The following is a 25,718-nucleotide window of genomic DNA, read 5'->3' as shown; positions in this document are numbered from 1 at the left end:
AAACCGAGGTACCATTGTAACAGCAGCAATAGCAGCTAGTCTGCAATTTATTGGAGGGAAAGCATAACAGCAGCTTGAAGTTGGAACCACCACTTTGAACAAGTTTATTAAGCATATTTAAATTTCTAGTCCACTAGGTCTCTCCAGACGTTTACAATGGTCTGGGGAGGTTGTCTCGATTGATTGCCATGTCTCATATGGGAGATGAATGGCTGCTAGGATAAAGGCCTCATCTTCGCTTTGAGCCGCCCTGCCCTGGAAGGTCAATTTCTCAGCAACGGACCACACCTGAGCATACCAGGTGTCTATTGACAGACCTGTTGCTGGTCACCAACATTTAGCCATTACTATACGAGCAGCAAAAATGTCAACACCTCCCAGTGAGATACATGTTGATTTGATTCATCTATTATTCCTAGCAAGGGTAACAAAGGAGTTGGGTTTATCTTTCTATTACAAATTGATCCCATTTCTTCAAAGACAGCTAGCCATTTCTGTAGGCTGCATGTTGCAGATGCTCCACTGCCTTGCTTCCATGGCTGGTGCTCACAGTTTGTGCTCTCTCCTCGACAGGTGTGGGAATCCCTGGCGTCTTCCCTGGAGGTTTGGTCCCTGGCACAGGTGAGTTCTGTCCCATTCTGGAGAAGGGTCATAGCTCAGCGGTATGGTCTCAGCCTTTCATGCAGAGGGTCCCAGGTTCAATCCCCAAGGCCATCTCTAGGTAGGGCTGGGGATGTCCCCTGTCAGAAACCCTGGAGAGCTGCTGCCAGTCAGTGTAGACAATACCAAGTTAGGTGAACTAAAAGTCTGATTCTCAGGGTAAGGCAGCTGCTTCTGTTTCTATTTAAATCTGCCCTTGATCTGGAACCATGAGGACTGGAATCTTAGCTCAGCTGCCTTGCAGGCAAAAGGTCTCAGGTTCAGTCCTTTCATAGAATGATAGAATTGTGGCTTTGGAAGGGACCCCAGGGTCATCTAGTCCAACCCCAGCAAGGCAGGAATCTCAGTGAAAGCATACATGGCAGGTGGCCATCCAACCTCTGCTTAAAAACCTTCAATGAAGGAGAGTCCACCACTTCTCATGGGGGTCCATTCCACTGTTAAACAGCTTACTGCCAGAATGTTCTTCCTAATCTTTAGCCGGAATCTCCCTTCTTGTAACTTGATGCTATTGGTTGGGTCCTGCCCACCAGAGCAGGAGAAAACAAGCTTGTTGCTTCTTCCATGCCTTTGAGATATTTGAAGATGGCTCTCCTATCTCCTCTAAGTCTCTTCTTTTCCAGGCTGAACATACCCAGCTCCTTCAACCATTCCTCATAGGGCTTCAGCTCTGTATAAGGCAGATATCTGTGTTCTCCCATAGGAACTCAACAGTTCAGCACATAGTGTCAAAAGTCAACACATTCTTAGCACATCCCACCCTGTTTCCAATTTACAGTTCAGCTTTTGAGCGCATTCAAATAAAGTTCCACATTTGAAGCACTGTTGTAATTTTTTAAAAGAGTCCAGAATCTTCTGTTTCCCTTTCAGGGATCAGTTATCCTGGTGTTGGAGTCTTACCTGGCGTTCCCACTGGAACTGGAGTGAAGGCAAAAGTTCCAGGTAAGCCTTCTTACCCCTCCCCAATGATGGCTTGTATCCATTCCTTGCTCCAGAGAAGGTGGGACTTGTCACCTTCAGATGGGCTTTGTTTCTCAAATTATTAGGGCAGTTTTCGTAGGTAGGAAGACTCCTGCAGCTGACTCTCAAGTCATCTGGTTGCTAGAACAAGCGTAGCCATTGTGGTGCCTCCAGATGTCATAGGACCCCAACTCCCAGCAGCCAGCAGAGCCAAAGGTCAGGGCACATGGGAGTTGTAGTTTAACAACATATGGAAGGCACCATATTGGTTACCTTTGCGCTAGAATCTGGGCCATTTCACACATGATGAATGCTCACTACTTGGAACTTTGGCTGTCATACTTGCTTAAGAATATCAGAAGAGCCTGCCGGATCAGGCCAGGCACCCAGTGATGATGGTGGGAGTTGTAGTTTGGCAGCATCTGGAGGGCCAAAGGTCCCTTGCACTTTGAAATTCACTCTTTTGGCCAAAACGAGCTTTAAATAAAAACGATTATTTGTGATCAGAAAATAAATGTATTTATCATTCATTGCATTTATACAGAGGTGTAGCAAGCCCAAGTGGTACCCGGTGCGGATATATATATTTTTGGTCACCCCACCCCCCCACCCCTTCAAGTCACAGTGAGCATTTTGCATGCAAATGAGGCGCCACAAAGCATTGTGGGGGAACACAAAACGCGGGTGGTACCCCAGGTCCAGGTGGACTGAGTACAGCAAGCACAGCTAATGCTTTTGCAGTGCTGTGGTGGTGAGTCCTAAGCCCAAAGCCACTGGATTTGCTCTGGCTTGTGCTTGAGGCTCTAGGTGGAGGTGCCAAATGTCACCCCTTGAAGATGGCACCTTTGTGCCCCCTTAGAGGGCAGTGCTCTGGTGAAATGTGCCAGGGTGCTAGGTGGAGCCCTGGCTGGGCAGAGCTGTGCTTCTGTGGCTCTTCACAGCAGGAAGGGAAAAGCAAAGTGTGTGCTGTGTAAGCCAGCTGCTGCACTGAGCAACTTATGAGTTGTGGGGTGGGCATGCTGAGAGTCACCCCCCTCCCCTGGAACCCGGGGCGGACCGCCCCCCCCAGCAACGCCCCTGCATTTATATACCCGACCTTCCATCCGAGGAACTCAAGGGGGTGCACATAGTTCTCCTCACCCTCATCTTATCCTCACAAAAACCCTGTGAGGTAGGTAAGGCTGACAGAGATTGGCCTAAATTCACCCAGGGAGCTCCATGGCTGTGTGTGGTTTTGAACCCTGTTCTCTCCCAGGTCCTCGTCTGACACTAAGCACTAAATCAGGCTTCCTCAACCTCCGCCCTCCAGATGTTTTTGGCCTACAACTCCCATGATCCCTAGCTAGAAGGACCAGTGATCAGGGATGATGGGAACTGTAGTCTCAAAACATCTGGGGGGCCGAGGTTGAGGAAACCTGCACTAAATCTTGCAACACTTCAAGTCTTCTGCCGATTGCATTGAAATGTTTTGACCACCATGTATCATGCTGCTAGTCCTTTGTGTGCGGGGACTGATCATTATCTCTTTTCCTTTCAGGGGCAGGAGGAGGAGCTGTCAATGGGCTCTCTAGTAGGTTGTCAAAACACACCTATGCATGTGCCCCATTCCCAACAGAGCCGGGAGGGAGACAGATCAGCCCACCCTGGTGGAGTAGGGTGGTGAGAATGGTTGCACTATGGAAAGCCTCATTTTATTTTCCTTTATTGTTCTAGCTCTCGGAGTCTTTGGAGGGCAGCAGCCTGGGCTCCCGCTGGGCTATCCCATCAAGGCACCCAAACTCCCCGGTGAGCCTGACACCCAGAACCAAAACGCTGTTGAAAACCCCACTCCTCTTTGCAACCCAGGCTCTTGGTTTGAGTCCTGTCTGAGACTGTTGAGTCACTGTGTGCAACTCGTGCAGGTCACCGCCTGCCCCGGCCTCAGTTCTGCTTCCGTAAAATGGGACCAAAACCCATCCTTGGTTGCAGAGGCTGTTAGGTGGCGGTTTGGGTTCCTATAATAAAGGGCTGTAATGCTCGTGTCAAATGTGAAAGGCAAAGGCGAGGAACCTTTTTTTCACCTGAGGGGCCACGTTCCCTTCTAAGCGGCCTTCCGGGGGCCGTATACCTATAGTGGGTGTAGACAGAAACAAAAGTGGGTGGAACAACAAAGGTTAATTTTAATTAATGGATAATAGTCAAGTGTTTTTTTCTGGGGGGACGCAGGGGTATGCATACCCCTAAACATTTTGTGAATCTTTGTACTTTTGTCCATTTACTATATTTGCTTTCCCCGATTTGAACTGTAAAATGGTGACTTTCTTGAGTCAAAATGAGAGTACCCCTAAACATTTTTTTTATAGAAAAAAGCACTGATAATAGTAGTTCTACCTTTGAACACCAGGCTTGTTTTTACATTTTTACACACACACACACACACACACACACACACACACACACACACACTTTCCTTTGTTCAGACAAGTAAGAAACATAATAATAATAATAATAATAATAATAATAATAATAATAATAATAATAATTTATACCCCCCCAATCCAGCTGGGTTTCCACTCTGGGCGGCTCCTAACAGATTTAAGCAGGGGTCAGCAAACTTTTTCAGCCGTGGGCCAGTCCAGTGTCCCTCAGACCTTATGGACTATTTTTTGAAAAAAAATGAATGAATTCCTGTGCCCCACAAATAACCCAGAGATGCATTTTAAATAAAAGGACACATTCTACTCACGTAAAAACACGCTGATTCCTGGACCATGCGTGGGCCGGGTTTAGAAGGCGATTGGGCTGGATCCAGCCCCCGGGCCTTAGTTTGCCTACCCATGGATTAAAGGATTATCAGGATTCAAGGGCAGATCCTAGCCAGGAAAAATCACTCAGGGTCGGTAAGGGGTGTGGCCTGGAGAGAGGGGGTGTGGCTTGATGAAAGTCTCAGGAGCCAGAGTCTCAGGAGGTTGGGAGAGCCTCTGAGACTGAGGTTCCCATCACTGGTGGAAGGCATTTCATTTCTGTTGTTAATTTGTTTAAATGTATTCAGATGGACAACTTCTATCTCTAAGGCAGCTAGCCATGGTTTTTAGCGCAAATGCAAACCATCCCTTTAGCATCTCAACCATTGGGGTGTGTAGGAATGAATACAGATGTTTAAAACTGGCTCTGCTGGCTTAACCTGCTGCTAAGGGGTCAAGGACTCGCTTTCATTCAGAAGGGTCCCACATTTAACCCCTGATATCATCTCCAGACTGAAAGGAGCTCTAGTAAGCGGGTAACCAAAGGCCATTCTGTGCTCGATGAGGCAGTGGCAGGCAGTTCCTTAGGCCCACAATATGATTTATTTATTTTTCCCCCCTTTCCAGGTAGCTATTATGGCCTCCCATACGGCGCTGGGAAGGGGCCTTACGGCGGTGAGTTCTCTTGGTCTCAAGAACCTAGCTTGTGGCCTGGGGGAGGTGGGGAGGAGCTGGAGAGAAACGGGTGCATTTTGGGGGCTGAAAGTGCATGGATCTGTGTTTGGGATGGGCTTCACCAAGGTTCAGCTCTGGGTAACACAGTGAAGACTGACTGTGCAGGCACCTCAGTGCTACAGATTTCAACTAGTCAGTCAGGCTTTTGAGTGAGGACTGCGCTTTTTGAGGGGGGGGGATTTTGAACCCCCTTAGCAAACTTCCATCAGTTGCCATTCAAAACTACAAGGCACCAATATCTCAGTGTAGACGTCTGGTTCTTTGCATCAATCAGAAGGAGGAGGGGACTGTACCACATCACTCTGAAGCAGTCTGGGGTTAGGCAAAAACACAACAAAAGGCACCCAATCCTTGGAACCCCCATCGCCAACCCCCGGCCAATTTCCTCTGGGCTTTGCATGGGGCGGATCTTCTCCCCTGAAGACTCGACTTCTCTTTGTGGTTCTAGGTGTTGGGCCGGGCGGCGTGTACGGTGGTGCCGGAGGGAAGGCCGGTTACCCAACAGGGACAGGTAAGCGGGTTGCGCTAGCACGCAACACCAGCGAAGGATGACCCCCCAGAGTCTTTGACCCCTTGCTGACACCTCCGTTGCTCTGCACAGACAGAAATCAACACATGCTTAGCCAACCTGGTGCCTCCAGGTGTCGTTTAACTACAACTCCCAGCAGCTCCAGCCAGCGTAGCCAGACTAGCTGGGGCTGATGGGAGTTGGAGTCCAAAATGGCCCTTCTGGCTGAGGCTGATGGAGTCCCAACAACTGCCCCAGTTTGCCAAAAGTTACTTGGTTTGGATCCTTGATGTCCAAAGCCAGTAAGTCGGGAGGGATATCTGTGATTTGTGTCCTGAATATTCTAGCAACGTGGCCACATTGCTGAAGCTCTTTTTGTTTTGTTTTTTGCAGGTGTGGGAGCTCAGGTAGCCGCTGCAAAAGCAGCTGCCAAATATGGTGAGTGACTCCACGCTGGTGGAGCCCATCTGTAGCCATGCTCTGAAGCCCGGGCTCTGGCTGGCCCTCATTCACTCCTCTTTCTTTCTTTCTTTCTTTCTTTCTTTCTCCAAAGGTGCTGGAGCTTTGCCCGGGGCAGTCGGAGTCCCTGGCGCTGGGACTCTTGGAGGAGGCTTGGTGCCCGGTGCTGGTGTCCCAGGAGCAATAGGTAAATGACCTTGGATGTGTGATAGGCAAACAGTTTTGTAGGGTTAATATTCAATGCCTTTGGATGGGTAATGGATAAGCATCTTTTAATGGGCAATAGTAAACACCTTTAAAGGGGCAATAGTAAACACATTGGTATGTATGTATGTATGTATGTATGTATGTATGTGGGTTTGATTTTTTCTTTCTTTTTGCTTCTTTAAATTTTAAATTTTGACAGAGTAATAATCATAAATAAATATGAATAAGAATGTGCACCCCACCACCAAGACCATTCCAACCTCCCGAAATTTCAACACCTCTTGCAATGGTTTGACCCCCTTCCGTTTTAACAGTACAAATCCTACAAACACCCTCCATATCTCCTCAAAACAATTTCTCCTACATATTCCCTGTCTTACTTTAATGGCACATGTTAATTTATCATTAATAGCTATATCCCACACCTCTTTACATTGGTACCCCGGGTTACGTACTTAATTCGTTCTGGGTTACAGTACGTAACCCGAAAAGGACATAACCCAAACAATTCTTTCTGCAAACCCGAAAAACCCAGAAAAAAACACGAAAAAGCTATGCGCATGCGCAAATCGCACACACACCAGGTTGCGCTTCGGGGTTAGTGGAGTTCGTAACCCGAAAAGTACACAACCCGAAGCGTACGTAACCCGAGGTACCACTGTATACCATCCTTCCATTTTATATTCTGCTTGCCCCTTCCACTTCCTAGCTATCGTAATTCGTGCAGTTGTCAATAAATCTGTGAGCAAGTCCTTCATAGCCTGCGAGCCTTCTTTTCGTAAGTCACCTTGAGTTGCCCCAGCAAGACAAAGCAACTAATAAATTAAATTAATACTAATTAAATAAATGATACGGATAACGATAAATGCACTAGGCGAGTGCCTTTGCCGTCATTGTGGCCAAAAGATTCTGCAGTTGTGCTCTTCAAAAACAAGCCCATCCAGGTTGGCCAGACAAAAGGAATGGATCTCAGTTTCTCTCACCCTTTTTCACCGCAGGTGGAGGTGGACCGGCGGCAGCAGCGGCAGCAGCCAAAGCAGCAGCCAAAGCAGCAGCCAAAGCAGCAGCTTACGGTGAGCTGTTTACCCAATTGATCAATAAAACAGTCCAGAAATCACAGGATTTCTGCAGTGCTTAAAACAAACAGGATCCATTCGGGTAGAAATGCAAGTTCCATCGATAAGTACAGTAGAGCTTACTGAGAATGCCTGCTGAAATAAAAAGGTCTTTGCCAAGTGCCTGAAATTCAACAGGGAGGAGGAAGAGGAGAAGACTTGTCTGATCTTAGCTCCACAGAGTCGGTTCCACAATACTGAGGCCGATATGGAGAATGTGGCTCTCTTTGAAAGTTGTTCTCCTTCTCTCCTAACACAAGAACTCACAGGCATCCACGTGGGAAGATTCAGGACAGAGAAAAGAAAGTCCTTCTTCACGCAGCACAGAGTTAAACTATGGAACTCGCTTCTGCAGGAGTCAGTGATGACCAAACTGAATGGCTTTTTTAAAAGATCAGACAGATTTGCAGAGGAAAGAGAGAGATTGATGGCTGCTGGCCAGGGTGGCTCTGTCCACAGTAAGAGGCAATATACCTCTGAATAATGCCAGATGTTGGGAGTCGGAAGTGGGGAGAGTTCCTGTGGCACTCAGTTCCTGCTTATGGGCTTCCCTTTGTGGCATCTGGTGGGCCACTGCGACAGCATCATGCTGGGCTATGTTGGGCCACTGAGCAGTCCAACAGGGTCGTCTTATGTTCTTATAGATATGAGCCAGGCATCTGAGCCAAGGGGGGCCACTAACAGAGAACCCTTTTCCCCAAGATCTCAGTGACTGGGCAAGGATATATGGAATCGGGTGGTCCTTAAAGTACAGTGGTACCTCGGGTTACAAACACCTCAGGTTACAAACACTTTGGGTTATACACTCTGCTAACCCGGAAGTAGTACCTCGGGTTAAGAACTTTACCTCAGGATGAGAACAGAAATCGTGCGGCAGTAGCAGGAGGCCCCATTAGCTAAAGTGGTACCTCAGGTTAAGAATGGTTTCAGGTTAAGAATGGACCTCCAGAATGAATTAAGTTCATAACCAGAGGTACCACTGTATCCAAATTGTTGAGGGCCTTTAAATTTAATCCGGACTCTTTGAATTTGGCCCGGTAGCATATTAGCAGCCAGTGCAAAATTGATAGGGGATCGGGTCCAGTTTGGATTGGGGGGGAAGGGTACTTAACCCTTCCCCCATCTGCCATCTCACCCACTGTACTTTTGTGTATCTGCTTTTGTGAACTAACAGCAGGAAACTCTCCTTCCTTCGAGACTTTGAAACAGAGCGTGGATGGCCACCTGTCAGGGAATTGTTAGCTGTTGTTTCTGTACTGCAGGGGGTTGGACTAGATGACCCTCAGAGTTCCTTCCATCTCTCTCTCTCAAGTGTGTGGGGGTGGGGTGGACAATGGTGAGATAGCAGGGGGAGGAGTTGAAGAAATGAGGGAGGATTTCAACACTCCCCACCCTTCGCTCCAGATTGCATCTCTCCCTCCCTGCTCTTTAAGAGGCCTGCCAAAGACCTGGATCCCCAAACCCAGATTTTCAAGCTGTGCCCTCGTGTTTTCTAATGGAAATTTCATTCCTGCCACCCAACGCCCTCTTGCGTTTGGATTCGTGAATCCGGTTTGGATTTGGGGCGGGATAGAAATCTTGCCCCAATTGCACAGAAGCAAGGATAAGTGAACTATCGAGTATGGATCTATGCCAGTGCTTCTTGAGTGCTGAGAATAAGATCTGATTTGGGGTGGGGGTGGGGAAGGGGGGGTGGATCTTCTGGACAGACTCCAGCTCCAAAGGTGTGAGCTCAGCCAGGCTGGAGCCCCAACACACACACACACTTTCTTGGAGACCTTAGTAACTCTTTCCCCTGCCTCAAGCATCGCACACCCAGCTGCACCTGATCTGCTCTGGAGAGCGATAGCGGCCTGGCCTGGCCTGGCTTTCCTGGGATCGTCCCAGAACGCCATCTGGTTTTGATTGGAAGCAGGCGGCCAGCGGGGAACTGTGCAATTTTGGGATTGAAGAAAAGCCACAGTCGAATCAGGTTTCGCTGGAGTGTGTCTGCAAGGAAGAGAGGGAGAGAGAGAATGCACTCCTTTTCCAGTTTTTGCTGTGCTTAGTAACTTTCCGCCCTGTGATTGGTTAAGAGCGAGGGTACCAGAGCTACATGGATCATCTCTATCCACACCACATTGGAGCTTATTGTGGGCCCCAAAGTAGGATGCAGGGAGGGAACTTCCAGCGTTCAAGTTGGGGCACTTTAGATGCTGGAGTAACTCGTCTTCACAGCAAGACCACAGACCCAAACCCAGTGCTCATTTCTAGTCACCTCACCTCAAGAAGGATAGTGTAGAGTTGGAAAAGGTTGAGGAAAGGGCAACTGGGGATGGAGCGTATCCCCTATGAAGTATGGTTTCAGCTCTTGGGACTTTTTAGTGAAAAGGCGAGTAAGAGGTGACATGATAGAGGTTTCTAAAATCATGCAAGGCGTGGAGAGAGTGGACAGAGAAAAGTTTCCCTCTCTCTCTCTCATAATAACATTGGAACTCCTGTGAATCTGAATGTCGGAAGATTTGGGACAAGATTGAGGAAGTCCTTCACACAACGCAAAATTAACCTGTGGAACTCCCTCCCTCAGGAGGCAGAGGTGGCCACCAACCTGGAGGGCTTGAAAAGAGGATTGGACCGATTCATGGAGGAGGAGAGAGCGCTATTGATGGCTACTAGCCAGGATGGCTCTGCTTTGCCTCGGTAGCAAGAGGCAGCAATGCTCCTGAATTCCAATTGCTGGAAACATAGGAGGAGAGAGGGCTCTTGTGCTCAAATCCTGCTTGCAGGTCTCCCATAATGAGCATCAGGTTGGCCATTGTGAGAACAGGATGCTGGACTGGATGGGCCCTTGGCTCGATCCAGCTGTGCACTTACTTTTTTCTTGTGCTGTGTTTAGCCCTGCATTTGCCTAATTCCAAGGCATCATCCTCATATTGAGGGGCTTTGGCAGAGAGCAAACTATGACAGCCCTGAAGTGGCAGCTACTCCCTGTTCGTTTTTAGCCCAGATGTGGGTGGTGGTGGTTTGGATTCCCAGCCACCCCCTCCCCCTGTGAAGCACCCCTTGAGGTTGAAACAGAGGCTGGTTCAGCCTGAGTCTAACTCTCAACTTCATTCTGAAGCCTTGCACGCCATTGACCTGGGTACAGAAATGTGGCAGATTTAAATACGTTAAAGCTGATGCATATGCAAATACGTTTTTGCTCACAAGTCCTGATTTAGAAAGTGCATGAACTGTTTATGCTGTAATCTTTTTTTTTGCAGAGGTGGGTTGCAGTAGAGATCGGCTGCTCCCCTTCCACAGCTACAGTGAAATTTTAGCTTACCCTATTCATTCCTTATGGGTACCTACATTCCCAAAGGAGTTGGAGATGGGAGGGTCTACTGAAACCAGAAGTTCAGGCTGCATGATGTTCCACATGCTTTTAGCTCTATGGCCCAAGCAGAGTTGGGAGGTGGATCCCACAGAAGAGGGAAGCTGCCCTCTAGTGGATCAGTCTGGCTACAACACACATGTGATTCTACAGGGGTGTTTGAACTGCAGGTGGCAGGTTGGGGGGGTGTCCTCAAATTAAGGCCAGATTAGCCCTTCACCTTCCATATAGCCAGAACTGTTGACGTGGTGGTGGGAATCATAATTCATTGTGGAGCAGCAAAAAGCCCCTTGTGTCACATATAGATAATCCTATAAAAGGGAATCCAGTGATCTCACCCATTGGGCTGCTTTGGCTATTTAAAATGTTGGGGTTTAAACTAAAATACGTCATTGATGTACACTTTCACAGCCCTTTTTCCAAGAGCTAGCACATTAAGCCTCTGTGGGATTTGCATCTGGGGAGGCATTTGAAGGTTTGCTGTGTATCTTAGACACGCAGCCTTCGAATTAAGTCCCACTGAACTTCCTTCTGCGTAAATGGTGGGTGTGACTTGCAGGAGAGAGGTCTTGTATGGGTTAAAACAGACAGGGACCTCCACACCCCCCAAACTATCCCTGTATGTTTAACCCAGTGGCATACTCTCCAACATTTCTCAGATGAAAATAGGGACATTCTATTCTACATCAAGAGGCTTCTCCCCTGTTTGATCTCCCACACTCATATATTTCACATACACATCTACATCGGTCACCTTGAGACAATTGCAACCTTTAAGCTTAGCCTACCTCACAGGATTGTTGTAAAGAAAAAATGCGTGAGGGAAGGGGTCGTGTACAACAGCTTCAACAGATCAGTGGAATGGAATGGAATTGAAATATACTCGGAGTCAAGTGTGAATTTCATGCTCTTTATTCAGCTCATAGTAGTGAGGAATGCAGTTCCCCCAAAACGTTTGCTTTATATACACTATTTACACAATGGGCCCCATGTGATTGGCTAATTCCAGGATACTCCTGTATGCCAATCAGGTTGCGGATTCACTTCCACCTGGAGCTGGATTGGGTGGCTCCTGCGGACCAATCAGACTGCTGCAATCTCAATCCTATTGTTCTAGGACCAATCAGACTGCTGCAATCTCAATCCTATTGTTTTAGGACCAATCAGGCTGCTGCATTTTGGATCCTATTCAACTCAGTACATAACAGGAATTGTAGCTGTAAACTGCTTGGGGTGCATGGAGGAGAGGAAAATGGAAAACCGGGAGATTCCATGATCAAATCAGAAACTGGGATGGCTTTTGCCATTCCGGGACTGTCCCCGGAAAACCAGGACACTTGGAGGGTATGCAGTGGTTCCCGAACTTTTCCGGGGCCTGCCCCTTTGGTTCCATGAACTCATCTCCAGTGCCCTCTATTCTATAAAAAAACAAAAACCCATGATTCAGAACAGTGGCTAGCATGAGCCCCTAATAAATATAATAAAACAAGAAATTAATCATGCCTTTATTCAAAATCCAATTGAAAGTTATTTAGTTTAATTAATTCAACAGAATTGATTAATTTTATCCTGGGCGCAATTCCCCAACACCATTCCAGAGGCCAGCTGTGTTTCTGGCATTTTTTAACTCTCCTCTCCTCTCCCTTTCCCCAGGTGGCCGAGTCCCAGGGACGGGCATCGGTGGCGTTGGTGTCCCGGGGGTCGGGCCAGGTGGCGTAGTTCCTGGCGCCACACCTGGTGTTGTTGGAGTCGGCCCAGGAGGAACTGGGGTCGGAGGTATGTGTCACAGAGGATTAGTGGGGGGGACAGGTGAGGAAGGTGAAGCAGAATCGAAGGGATTTGATCCTGTTTGCACATTCGTAATCTGCTTTTCGTGACTTACAAAACACAGAAGCCCATCCTTTAAAAGTTGCATTCCTCTGGCGTTTGCAGTCCATTTCTTCAGCCGAGTTACGTGTACAAAAATGCACGTACCAGAATAACTGTGCGTATAAATTATGATTCTTAATTCATTCCCTGCTCTTCACTCTAAGGTCCCAAGGCAGGTTATAGCATTAAAGCACAATGTCAAAAGCGATTTTAAACAATTATAAGCGTACCTGCTTTACCTCCTATTTCTGAGACCTGTCTTCCTGTTTTCTCTTTGGCAGGATTGAGTCCCGCCGCAGCTGCAAAAGCAGCAAAGTATGGTAAGATCCTGAGTTGTTGAGTCACAGTTTTTGGTGAGGTTTGAGATGGTGGGCATGGAGAGATCCTGCCTCAAGTGGGCTCCATAGCACTGGGCACACCATGCAACCCCCTTAACATCCTTGTGCCCATTTCGAGTTTCATGTCTCAGAGGCGAAGAATAGGTGGGGGGTTCCACTTGGGTCACCAGTGAAATACCACTACTCATCATTTTTTCACTTACCCAGCAATGGGGAGGGGAGCCCGTCTTCCAGCAAACATCTTCCACTGCCGCCAACCCGAAACAGAGCCAAATAGTTGGTGTCATCCAAAACCTCCTGGAATAATAGAATTGTAGATTTGGAAGGGACTCCCAGGGTCATCTTAGTCCAGCCCCTGGCAAGAGTTAAGGAGTGGAGACATTGCCACTCACTCTTGTCCCCAGAATGGCAAATTCAGTCCCTGGCAGGACTTACCCAAACTGGCTAGATCCAGGCCGGGTTTCTTCTGCAGGGGCCCAACGACGACCTCCTTTAAGGGAGCTGCACGGTCCCTCAGAGGCAGGAGCCACCTCCAGGGTCTAGATTGTGGATCTTTGGCTGCTTTTAATGGTGGGGATCTGATGAGCTGGTTGGAACTGGCCTGGGTCTCAGATTCATTTCCTCTGTCTCAGGTCTTATTCCTGGTGCTGGTGTTGGTGGAGTTCCTGGTGCTGGTGTTGGTGGAGTTCCTGGTGCTGGTATCGGTGGAGTTCCTGGTGCTGGTGTCGGTGGAGTTCCCGGTGCTGGAGTTGGTGTTCCAGGTGCATTTACATGCAGGGCCGTCTTAGGGAGATTGACCGCCGTGGTGCGGCGATCCCTCCAGCGCCCCCGGCATGCCGCCTCTCCGCCACCTCCCTCCCGCGCTTGCTGCCCCTCGGGGTGGGCGAGCGGGGGATGAGGGGCGTGGTGCTGGAGCGGCGCGGGACTCTGTGCGCCCTTCCAGTGCTCCCGGGACGGGAGGCGAGGGCGGCCGGCTTGCAGCCAAAGCCCGGGACCGGCATGGGCGGCAGCGGCTGTGCCGCCGGCACGCGAGCGCCCAGCCAACAGCCTACCCGTGGGGGCGGGGGCGGATTGGGGAGGGGGGCGGCCGGTATGCCGGTGGGCTCGCGGGGGCGCCCCTGGGGGGGCCGGCGCCCTGGCGCAGCGCGCCACTAGCCCCTATGAATGAGACGGCCCTGTTTACATGAGAAGGTAACAACATGGGACCAGTTTACCTGCAACATCGCTTTGATTTGATTTGCAGAACTGGCACTGCTGCAAGTGCCACATAATACCCGTTATGTGTTTGCAAGAAAATCCATTTTTAGCATGGCACAAGGCAAGCCCCTTGACTGCACTTTTTTCAGTGCCTGCTGAAAACATCGTTTGTTCAAGCACACCTGTGCAGACATGTAGAAATCTGCTGGGTCTTTTAATCTGTTTTTTAGTTTATTGCAGATGTTATCCTTTGAATTTTTAAAAGAGTTGTAGGGGGTGTTGGTAATTTTTTTTAAAAAATCATTTTTGTTATGTATATAAAACAGAGCAATTATATCGACAGATGAAAATTGAAAGGATAAACTACAAGACAGATACACAGAATGAGTACAGTTGCACACGGGGGGGGGGGACTAGTCACAAGTAAAGAATATCAGTGTTATCTGATAGCATAGTTCCAGATTTCTGACGAGGGCTGCCTTGAAAATGATGGTTTCACTGTATATATAATAAAGGAATAGCAAATCATATTAAAAGCACCTGGGCATGCTAGCCCCTGTGGAAATCTACAATATGCGTAATTTTCTCCGTTATAGCTATATTCCAGGTACCAAGCGTCCAGTATAAGTTTTTGGATGTCCCCCCCCCAATTGCGATTCCTATTCGAGCTCCCAAGGTCATGTATAAGACCAATTCTTTTGGCAATATATCTCCATTGGTATCGTCAGAAATATTCAGCGACTTAAAGAGTTGTTTTTACCGATAATTCTGTTGTTTGACTCGCTTTGTAAATCACTTCAGGGTTTTGTCTTTAAAACCCTGAAGTGATTTACAAAGCAAGTCAAACAACAGAATTATCGGTAAAAAGGTAGCTCCAGGAGGTAGCTCCAGGAGCGCATGGGTGCCGTGGCTGGCTAGCCCCTTGACTCATTTTTGCCTCTGCCAACAGGAGCTGGAGTGTCTGCAGCAGCAGCGGCAAAGACAGCGGCAAAGGCAGCAGCAAAGGCAGCCGCCTACGGTAAGCTGAGCATCCTCCTCCTGTCCCAACAGCATTGAGGCTGCTGGATAAATCAGGGCAGGCCGACCAAATCCAGGAAGGAATGGAAAGATCTCTTTAGGGAAACAGAACATGGGCTCGGCTGTTTAAGAAAATCAGGCGATTATAAAGCAGCACTCCGGACAGACCACCTGATGCCACTTAATATTTATTACGGAAAGTCTAGAGCAGGAGCAAGGAAGCTTTTTCAGCTCTTCTGTTTCAGGAAACTTTCTGGGGGGCCGTATGCCAGAGCAGGGCCGTCTCAAAGGGATCGTGCGCCCTGGCGCGACGATCCCTCGGCGCCCCCGGTGGGCCGCCTCTCCGCCCACCTCCCTCCCGCGCTGGCCGCCCCTCGGGAGGGGGGGTGGGCGAGCGGGGGATGGGGGCGTGGCGCTGCAAGCCGGCCACCCTCCGGCGCCCCAGCTGGAGCGCTGGGAAGGGCGCGCAAAGCCCCGCGCTGCTCCAGCGCCACGTCCATCATCCCCCGAGGGGCGGCCAGCGCGGGAGGGAGGCGGGCGAGCGGGGGGTGAGGGGTGTGGCGCTGGAGCGGCGCGGAGCTTTGCGCGCCCTTCCCAGCACTCCAGCTGGGACTCCGGAGGGTGGCCGGCTTGCAGCGCCACGCCCCTCATCCCCCACTCGCCCACCTCCCTCCCGCGCTGGCCGCCCCTCGGGGGATGATGGACGTGGCGCTGGAGCAGTGCGGGGCTTTGCGCGCCCTTCCCAGCGCTCCAGCTGGGGCTCCGGAGGGTGGCCGGCTTGCAGTGCCAGGCCCCTCATCCCCCGCCCCATAGGGGCGGGGGCAGGTTGGGGAGGGGGCGCCCGGTATGCCGGCGGGCTCGCGGGGGCGCCCCTGGGGGGCCTGGCGCCCTGGTGCACCGCGCCACCTGCCCCTATGAATGAGACGGCTCTGTGCCAGAGGTAGGCAGGGCCAGAGGCAAAGGTTTCAATCTGCAAGTTTTAGTCTGCTGTTGTTGTTTTTTCGTCTATTGTTATTTTAACTTTTTGAAACCCTCAATTTCCTTAGAGATAATTTTACTGTTTTTCCTTTTTCGTAAGCCACTTTTGTTTTTGTTTAGTTTTGTTTTTACAATCAAGCAATGTATAAATCTTTTGAAATAAGTGAATAAATAGAAACGGGCAGAGCAACATGTGTGGATTTTTGCTTTGCAAACCAGGCTAGTTTCTACACATTCTCACACAGCCCTCTCTTTCCTCCATGCGGGGAAGAGCAAAGATGCGTTGCCAAGGACCCGCTCCAGCCAGGCAAAAAGCTCTTGAGGAAGGTATGAAGGCCCCGCTAACCATGCTGGGCTAGACAAAGCCGGGAGCAGCAGTTCTCAATGGATTCACAGAATTGTAGGGGTGATCTAATTCAACCCCCCTGCAAGGCAGCAATCACAGCTCAAGCATCCCTGATAGGCGGCCATCCAACCTCTGCTTAAAAACCTCTCCAGTGCTTCAGAGTCCACCACCTTCCGAGGGAGTCCGTTCCACTGTCAAACAGCTCAAACCCTCAGAAAGCTTTTGCTAATATTGAGTCAGAATCTCCTTTCTTATCATTCGATCATTCGAATCCATTGTTTCAGGACCTCCCCTCTGGAGCAGCAGAAAACAAGCTGGCTCCATCTCCCAGTGGGCGGCAACTACAGGTATTTGAAGGTTTGTGGCAAATGGCTAATTTGACCTCTTGTTTGTCATTTCCTGCAGGGACTGGTGTGGTGCCTGGCTATGGCGCCATTGGTGGTGTGGCACCCGGTGGAGTGGCACCTGGCGGAGTCGGTGGCGTGGGCACTGGTGGGTTAGGTAGGTTCTCCCCTCTGTGAGAAGTCAATGCCTTCTAAAGGCAACAGAGCAGCTTGTCCTGAAACCTTGGTCCTTGCAATAACTTGGAGGCTGCTCCTGCTCTGTGGAATGCCACCCCTGCCAAGATGCAACATATACCCGCTCTCTGCATTTCCTGAAGACAATGGGAGATGTGAGGCAGTTGTGTGTGGGTGGGGGAGGTTCCTGGCAGGCTTTCACAGCTGGATGAAAAGGGTCTCTACTATGAGTCAAAACAAAATAAAAAAATTCCTTCTAGTAGCACCTTAGAGACCAACTAAGTTTGTTATTGGTATGAGCTTTCGTGTGCATGCACACTTCTTCAGATATGCGGGTGGCGCTGTGGGTTAAACCACAGAGCCTAGGGCTTGCCTATCAGAAGGTCGGTAGTTCGAATCCCTGCGACGGGTTGAACTCCCGTTGCTCGGTCCCTGCTCCTGCCCACCTAGCAATTCGAAAGCACGTCAAAGTGCAAGTAGATAAATAGGTACCGCTCTGGCGGGAAGGTAAACGGTGTTTCCGTGCGCTGCTCTGGTTCGCCAGAAGCAGCTTAGTCATGCTGGCCACATGACCCAGAAGCTGTATGCTGGCTCCCTCAGCCAATAAAGCGAGATGAGCGCCACAACCCCAGAGTCGTCTGCGACTGGACCTAATGGTCAAAGGTCCCTTTACCTTTAAGGTGTTACTGGAAGGAATTTTTATTTATTTTATTTTTACTACGGCAGACCAACACGGCTACCTGACTGTAACTCAACTATGAGTGCGCAACATCCACTGCTCAAAACCATCCAGGGTCCTGGACAGACGGGAGGAGAATGGTAGAGGGGCTGGGCTGGGCTGGGGAAGAGCTTTGGCTAGTGGCCAAGGTGGTCAACCACTGCCATCAGACCTGGTGCGGGTGGTCCTGCTGACACCTCTTTCTTTCTCTCTCTCAATTCTCAGTGCCAGGAAGCCCTGCGGCCGCTCAAGCAGCAGCAAAAGCCGCCGCCAAGGCAGCCAAATATGGTAAGGAGGGCCACTGTGGTGTGTAGTGGTTAGAGTGTCCAACTGGGACCTGGGAGACGAGGGTTCAAATCCCCAGTTGGTGGTGGAAGCTCACTGGGTGACCTTGGGCCAGCCACAATCTCTCAGCCTGATCTGCCTCACTGGGTTGTTTGTGGGGATTAAATGAGAAGGGAAAGAACCATGAATGCCAATTTGAAGTCCTTGCAGGAAAGGTGAGATATTAATTTAGCAAATAAATAAATATCAAAATTTCCAACGAGCACAGGAGATAAGGATGGCAAAGGAGATGCGGATCAGTTGTTTTTTTTTAGCCTTGTAAATAGCATCTTGTGCACAAACGTAATTTTCCATGACGCTCTTGGATTCCTGTCATAAAAAATAATGACACTCTGGAGACACAGACAGACATGCCAGTGGAGGCTGGTGTATTGGGACAAAGAGGGTGGTGCCCCACTGCCCTCAGCCAGCCCCCACCCTGCCTGCCTTCTTCAATTAAAACCACTCCATCGGGTGGCTCTGCCTATCAGCTTCCTCCTCCTCCTCCTCCTCCTCCTCCTCCATGTTGTCCCTTGTAGGGAGGAGGAGAAAACCAGGCATTGGCTCCACCCGTCATTGGCTCTAGCGCCACCTACTGGTAGGCTCCCTGCCTTCTGCCCTACCAATCCTGATGGACACCACTGAGGCAGGCCCTTCCCCTTTTGGATGATGTAGCCTCATTCCAAGAAGACACAGAAAACATCAGTCGAACGCAATTGGCGTTAGGAAGTGAGCAGGCCAAGCAGGGAGCCTGCAATACCCTCTCCTAGTTTTGATCTAAATGTTTTCCTCTGAGGACTTTGGCTCCACCCAGGTGCTGTTCTCAGGTGGGGCTCAGGACCATTTTCCAAAAGTGTGCCTTGCCCCAACAGGAGCAGGAAGAGGCGTCGGCGGCGTCGGTGGCATTGGTGGTGTCGGTGGCGTTGGCGGCGTTGGTGGCGTCGGTGGCGTTGGCGGCGGTAAGCAGCCATTAAGCGCCAGCAACTTATAATTTTATCCTATTTTATTTGGGGCAAGGAGATTTCCAGGTGACTCCATGCAGGGCAGAAGCTTCCTGAGCAGTTCACCACACAAAATGAACGTGAGCCAGCCCAGAGAGATGCTCATAGGAAACCAAAATAACGATGAGGATTTTTTAAAATGAAAACAAATTTCTTTCCTCAGCAGCAGCAGCCCCGGTTTAGATGGCTGCACACAGCTGCTCCTTTTAAAGTTTTAAAGCAATGCATTCTAGCTGACTGCACATCTCACGTTGTGTCAGGGACTGGGTGGATGAGGAAGAGTGGTGGAAGCCACTTGGCCAAGAGCCCCCAAGGAAGGCACAGAAGAAGAAGACGACTTAGATCTCGGATCCTGGTGGCAGGTTATTTACTGGCCGCAACTCAGAGGAGGGCACAAGCTGGGAGGTACTAGAAGCAGGAAGCTTGAGGTATTGTGAAGAGGCAGAAGCAGGCTGGTGGCCAGTTTGGATGAAGGCTACGACAGAGGAGAGCCAGACCCTGCATCTCTCCCACAGCTCCATCATGACAACCTCTCTGCTGACGGCTCTCTGGCCCCACTTGCTCCTATAATGCAAAGGATGTTACATATTGCTGAGCAACAGGCTAGGCAGGCACAGAGAGAGGCTCCTGGGGCTTGCTGTAGCAGAAGATTACAAGGGAGGAGCCCTGACTCGGAGAGCTAGATAGTGATGGAGGAGCTGCACGCCATGAAAAAGCAACTTGTTCATTGGGGGGGGGGGTTGCCTTTATGAGCCTCCTTGTATTTTCCCCTTTAATTAATAACGAAACTAACTGCACATTAGCCTCATGTCTCCCCCTCTGACCTGTGAATGACCTGATCTTTCTGTCAGCCCCCTGACAAATTGCTGGAAACCACAGGAGGGGAGAGGGCTCTTGCGCTCAGACTGGCCGCTGTGGGAACAGGAAGCTGGACTAGGTGGGCCTTGTGGGAATGTTTAGGAGTGTGGATGAGTATATATTATTTATATATCTCAATCCCAGCTTATGTGAGCAAGCTCCAAACTTAGCAGAGTCACATTCCCTTTCAAAACACAGCGGAAAACGGTTGCATAGGCTTGCTAAAGCCTCTATAAGAAATATATATTCCTGGTATATTCCCCTTCTTCCCTCTTAAAAGCAAAGACGCAATACAGTACTGATTATAAGATATAAAAGTTTACTTACAGTCATCATCTATGAGATACAGTACAGGCTCAAAGAGGCAGATAAGCTTAGATAAATCTATTTACATGTGGTGAAGCTGATTCCATAGGGGAACAGGCTTCACCTCTGCTTCTCTCAGCTGCAAGCTGAGAGAGAGCATCCTGCTTGTTCAAACGACGAGGCAAAAAATGAGGGTGTTCTTTGGGATCTGGTTCCCAGGTAAGACCACACCTACTTCTGGTTCCTGTAACTCAGTCCAGGTAAACAGGAAGTTAAGCCTGGAGGACTGAGTTACCTTCATGTCCACTCTAGCAGTGTTGTGTTTGGCTGCTCTGTGTTTACATCCCACAGGCCTCTGGCCTGACCCAGCAAGGGTCATCTTAGTTCTTATGTCGTGGTGTCCCAATGGGTTTGGCCCTAATCCTGACTCCTTCTGTTCTTCCTCTAGTGCCCGGAGGAGCAGCGGCAGCTAAAGCAGCAGCAAAGGCAGCTAAATACGGTGAGCCCCCATTGCGTCCATCCTGATCTCATACCCCTGCCTAATCCAGTTCTCCCTGCCCCTCTGCGCATCCTGGCCCACTGCCCCATAGTGCCAGCCAGCGAGCTCTTTCCCAGATGCAAAAACATGAGATCATCTCCGAAGCATCCCGCATTGCCACGATTCAGATTGTAAACTTTCTGGGGCATGAGGCCTTAGTTGTGTGCTCACCGTTCATTCAGAACACATTCCCACCTGGAGAATCCTGAGAACTGTAGTTTGCCCCTCACAGAACTGCAGTTCCTCGCACCCTTAACAAAGCACAGTTCCTAGGTTTATTTAACTGGCCCAGTCATAACGGAGCAGAGAATCATAGGATTGTGAAGTTGGAAGGGGACCCCAGAGGCCATTTGGTCCACCCCCCCCCCAACCGCAGTGCAGAATTCACAGCTAAATGGGTGGTGGTGGTGGTGGTGGTGGAATTTGGTCAATTTTTGCTCCTAATTCCAACCTCTTTGTAGGTCGTGGGGCAGGTGTCTTTCCTGGCGGTGGAACAGGCGTCCTGCCAGGGGGCGGAACAGGCGTCTTGCCAGGGGGTGGCGTTGTGCCAGGTGTTCCTGGAGCAGGTAAGGGACCCCTCAGCTACTCCTCATCCTCAGATCTTGGGGAATTGGCACTGGACAAGATTCCCAGTCCAGTTTTGCCGTGCACCAGAAGAGATCCCTGGGCATTGGGACTCTGACACAGATTGCTTCTCCTTATCTCACAGGAATCCCCCAAACTGGAGTGCAACCAGGGGCCAAGCCACCTAAATATGGTACGTATGAGTCCCTGTCAGGGAAAAGTAATAATAATTATAATGATAGTACTGGAAGTTCTGCCTATCCACTCACCTGCCCACACCTCACCCAAAAAAACAAAAACAAAACAGTCACAGGAGATCTAGCTATCTGTTAGTCCATCTTCACGCAGCACAGAATTAAACTGTGGAACTCCCCACCACCACAAGAGGCAGTGATGGCCACAAAACTAGAGGTCTTTAGAAGAGGATTGGGTCTGTTCATGGAGGAGGAGAGGGCTATGGATGGGTACAAGTCACGATGGCCATGCTCTGCCTCCACAGTTAGAGGCAGCAAAGCTTCCAGATACCAGTTGCTGGAAGTCTTTGCAGGGAGCAGGGGAGAGGGCTCATGTGCTCCTGCTTTCTGGTTTCCCATAAGAGGCATCTGGTTGGCCACTGTGAGAACAGGGTGCTGGGCTGGATGGACCTGATCCGGCAGACTCTTCTTATGAGTTGAAGAAGTGGGAGACACGGAAAGTGTCTGGTCGGCAGTGGGGAGAAATGCCTTTGATAAACCGAGACTCGCTTTTTCTCACCCCGACAGGTGTGCCAGGAGCTGGGCTGGGTGGCGTACCAGGTACGATGCGGCAGACCCGAGGGGAGGGAGGGGAGAAGAGGGGCCTCCACGCAAGACAGGGCATTCTTTGGGACAAGATGGACAGCTCCATGGCTCATCCCTTGTCCTGGCTACACATCCGAAATCACTTGGGGGGCTGGGCTGTGGGGCTTAGGAGCATTCCAGGCAGTGATAGACTGAATAATTTCAGTATCCTCCATGTTCTCCACATATTATAGCTTATTTCTAGCAAACTGTGAGGGTGGGTTTATGACTGAGCCACTTTTTCCGGCAGGCTATGGTGGACGAGGAGGATACGGGGTCCCCGGCGCAGGGGGAGTGGGCCTTGGTGGCATTGGAGCTGGAGGTGCGTAGAGATCGTTCAGCCAGAGCACTGGGAAGGAAGCCCCCAATGTTGTGCTCTGAATTTGGGGGTGGTGTGAGGGGACTTTGCAAGATGTCTTGATGGCCTTACCCAACGGTGGCCTCAGTGAGTTGACCCTCTGCTTTGTCGTTGCTACCAGCCACAGCCTGCAAGCAAGCAGGCAGTGGGATCTGCTAGCTGTTGTAGTTAGGCCTACACCCTGTTGTAGCTACTCCCTATTTTAGCAACTCAATGTTGTAGCTACTCCTCATCTTTACCCCTGTTTCCCCCTCCTCTGCTCACCACCCCTGAGCCGTAGTCCAAGTCAGAATTATGACAAAGCAGGAGGATGAAGCTCTCGTCATGGAGGATAAGATGAATATCAAAAGCTACTGCACGATTGTCTCTTTTGGGGCAGCCCATTAGCATTTTGTACTGGTACCTATAACACCTTTCTCAATATAGAAGTACCAGCACCACATTTTTCTTACCCCCAAAAAAGGTACTGGATATACCACAAATGTTACAGTCCCAATCTGGTTCCTACGGTCCTATTTCAGGGGGTCCTGCCTATAGCTCCAGCTCCCCTAGCCTGCCCATGCCCACCACTTCCTTGAGGTCAGCAGGCCGCGAGCCTGACTTCTAGGACGACCTTCTAATTTCCCCTCACGCTCTCTTGCACAGGGCTGACGTACCCAGGAGCTGGTGGCAAACCTCCCAAACCAGGTATGAGCAAAATGGGACCACGTGGTGGAGTTGGGTAATGGCGGAAGGCGAGTGGCGGAGCTCAGTTTCCCTCAGAACTCTACAGATTGCTCCAAGGTTCAAGGCAGGGATTGGGAACCTTAGGACTGGCCCCAGGCCACGCTCCTCCTTGCCCTGCCCTGCACCCTCCTTGAGTGTCGGTTGGAATGTGTCCTTGGAAGGTCATAAAGACTCTTTGCTTGCCTGGATAGAGGAAATGTGTGTATAAATATCTGACTTTCAAATGGCTGGGAGACAGCCAGGCATAAAATGGCAACCCTCACATCTAGCTCCACCCCTTTCTGCAACCCTCACATCTGTAGCCTCTGGCTCCGCCCACCACTGGGAGGCGGCCCTCACGAATTTGCTCATGAGGCAATGCGGCCCTCGGGTAGGGTTGCCAGGTGTCCACTATTTGAGTGGACAGTCCACTTTTTCACATTATGTTCACTATTTTTTTCCACAAAATAGTGGACAATTTTTTATTCAACAGCTTTATGATGAAATGGTATTTTAATACGTGTTAAAATGTTTGTAAGAAAATATATAATTTAATTTAATTTAATTTAACCCCCCGCTTGTCCACTGTTTTTTTGGAAGAAGACCTGGGGCAATCCTACCCTCGGGCTGAAAAACCTTCTTACTTACTTCCTATCATTTCATAAAATTTATATACCACGTGATTGTACACGCACACACGCACACACAAAACAACCCTCAAGGCTGTGTACGAAAGAGCTAAAACAATAAAGTTATTGATAAGGAAAAATAGCAAGTATGATTTAAGGCACCCGGAAAGTTAAAATAACAACAGACTAAAAATGGATTAAAACTCTTCACCCATGGTGTAAAATGGTGGAGCCTCATAAAGTACAAATTTACCCTAATGGAGGTTCCCACCCCATGGGGGGGAAATCATTTGGGATTGTATATTTGACAGAAGTCTTGGGATTTCATAGGAGGAATACCCCCCCAAAAGCCTTCAACTCCCCTAAGGATGCAACATTGAATCGACACGTACATTTCAGACTTGCGGTGTATTGCAATATTGAACAGGGCGTTGCCAGAGTTGTGTGATACACACCCCAAGTTGACCTCCCCCAACAACATCTATTCTGATCAAATGTCTTCTTATTTCTGTCACAGGTTATGGTGCCGGCATTCCACAAGTTGGTGAGTTGATGAACTAAATTCCCTTTATTATATAATGTGTGTGTGTGTGTGTGTGTGTGTGTGTGTGTGTGAGAGAGAGAGAGAGAGAGAGAGAGAGAGAGAGAGAGAGAGATTATAGAACAAAGTTCAATAATGCTCTCACTGTGAGACAAATTTGGTTTCAATAAAAATGCTAAGTCTTTTTTTTAAAAAAACAACCCCACACCTAATATTACATTATTATGCTTTGTAGCCAAGATCATTAGACATCCAACATGCTTTCTTGTCAAGAAAAAAGAAAGCAAGGGAAATAAATAAATAAAAGAAAAATGACGTATGAAGCAGAACTGTAAAGTACCGTGAATAGATTAAAAGGGGAAAATACTGTATCTTAATTTACATTGTCATTCAATAAATGCTAAGTCTAAATGATAGAGCTTTTCAGCAGAAAGAGAAAATAAAATAGAGGACCCCCCCCCCTACTTCTATGATGGTTTGATGAAACAATAATGTTGTAACAAGTTACACAACATAATTAAAATTAAAAACAACACCAAGACTCAGCAGCTACATTAGTATCAGTAGTAAGACTTTCACTCATTCTCTAGAACAAGCACCTTTATCTGGGGTCACCAACCTTATTATATATTTATGTATTTATATGATTATTTAATGCATTTGTATGCCACTCTACTCTCCAAGGAGCTCAAGGTGGCTTACAAACAATTATTAAAAACAGATCTCAGAACCCATTTAGAATGGGCAATTAAAATCCAGTTTGCCCTGGCATCAACCCAGTTGGTCAGCATCACCTGCCCCTCAGTTTCCAAAGGAAAGCCTTAGCCTGCTGGCGGAAGGATAACAAGGAGGGAGCCAGGCGGACCTCTCCTGGGTGGGGATCCCACAATCTGGGAGCAGCCACAGAAAAGGCTCTGTCTCTCGGTGCCTCTGATGTTGATGGGACCGAGAGAAGGTGCTCACCCAAGGATCTGAGCACCCAGGCTCAGAGCATCCTATCTTTCTGGTAGCCTGGCCCCAAGCTGTATAGGAATGTGTGAACTGATTCCACCCAGCTGATGTGCTGGTTTTGACCTTTAAAGCCCTATGCGGCTTAGGACCCTCATACCTAAGGGACCGCCTCTCCTGGTATGTCCCAGGTAGGACCTTAAGGTCCTCAAATAATAATTTGTTGGAGGTCCCGAGCCACAAGGAGGCTAGGTTGGCTTCAACTAGGGCCAGGGCCTTCTCAGTACTGGCCCCGACTTGGTGGAACAGTCTGGCACAAGAGACCAGGGCCCTGCGGGATTTGGCATCTTTCCGCAGGGCCTGCAAGACGGAGCTGTTCCACCTAGCCTTTCGGTTGGTTTCAGTTTAACCCTGATGTTTCGTTCTTT

At 49.3% G+C, this 25,718-nt stretch overlaps 1 protein-coding gene across 2 annotated transcripts in view; it reads left to right on the top strand.

The window, feature by feature from the left end:
- The window catches only part of ELN (elastin), a 61,588-nt gene that overhangs the window by 31,732 nt on the left and 4,138 nt on the right, over positions 1-25,718 (top strand). For both annotated transcript variants that reach the window (XM_033171906.1, XM_033171905.1), the window contains 23 exons: positions 574-621; positions 1,531-1,602; positions 3,158-3,190; positions 3,334-3,405; positions 4,971-5,018; positions 5,527-5,589; positions 5,980-6,024; positions 6,140-6,232; positions 7,251-7,325; positions 12,373-12,495; positions 12,870-12,908; positions 13,559-13,687; positions 15,073-15,141; positions 16,870-16,965; positions 17,926-17,988; positions 18,897-18,983; positions 20,638-20,688; positions 21,189-21,293; positions 21,437-21,484; positions 22,053-22,085; positions 22,360-22,431; positions 23,113-23,154; positions 24,319-24,345. In XM_033171906.1, the coding sequence (XP_033027797.1) occupies positions 574-621; positions 1,531-1,602; positions 3,158-3,190; positions 3,334-3,405; positions 4,971-5,018; positions 5,527-5,589; positions 5,980-6,024; positions 6,140-6,232; positions 7,251-7,325; positions 12,373-12,495; positions 12,870-12,908; positions 13,559-13,687; positions 15,073-15,141; positions 16,870-16,965; positions 17,926-17,988; positions 18,897-18,983; positions 20,638-20,688; positions 21,189-21,293; positions 21,437-21,484; positions 22,053-22,085; positions 22,360-22,431; positions 23,113-23,154; positions 24,319-24,345 (1,533 nt within the window). The remainder of the gene's footprint in view (positions 1-573; positions 622-1,530; positions 1,603-3,157; positions 3,191-3,333; positions 3,406-4,970; positions 5,019-5,526; positions 5,590-5,979; positions 6,025-6,139; positions 6,233-7,250; positions 7,326-12,372; positions 12,496-12,869; positions 12,909-13,558; positions 13,688-15,072; positions 15,142-16,869; positions 16,966-17,925; positions 17,989-18,896; positions 18,984-20,637; positions 20,689-21,188; positions 21,294-21,436; positions 21,485-22,052; positions 22,086-22,359; positions 22,432-23,112; positions 23,155-24,318; positions 24,346-25,718) is intronic.

This window comes from Lacerta agilis, chromosome 15 (genome assembly GCF_009819535.1).
Source record: "Lacerta agilis isolate rLacAgi1 chromosome 15, rLacAgi1.pri, whole genome shotgun sequence".
Lineage (NCBI taxonomy): Eukaryota > Metazoa > Chordata > Lepidosauria > Squamata > Lacertidae > Lacerta > Lacerta agilis.
Note: the sequence above shows the minus strand (reverse complement) of the source record. Positions and strands in the feature narration are given on the sequence as shown.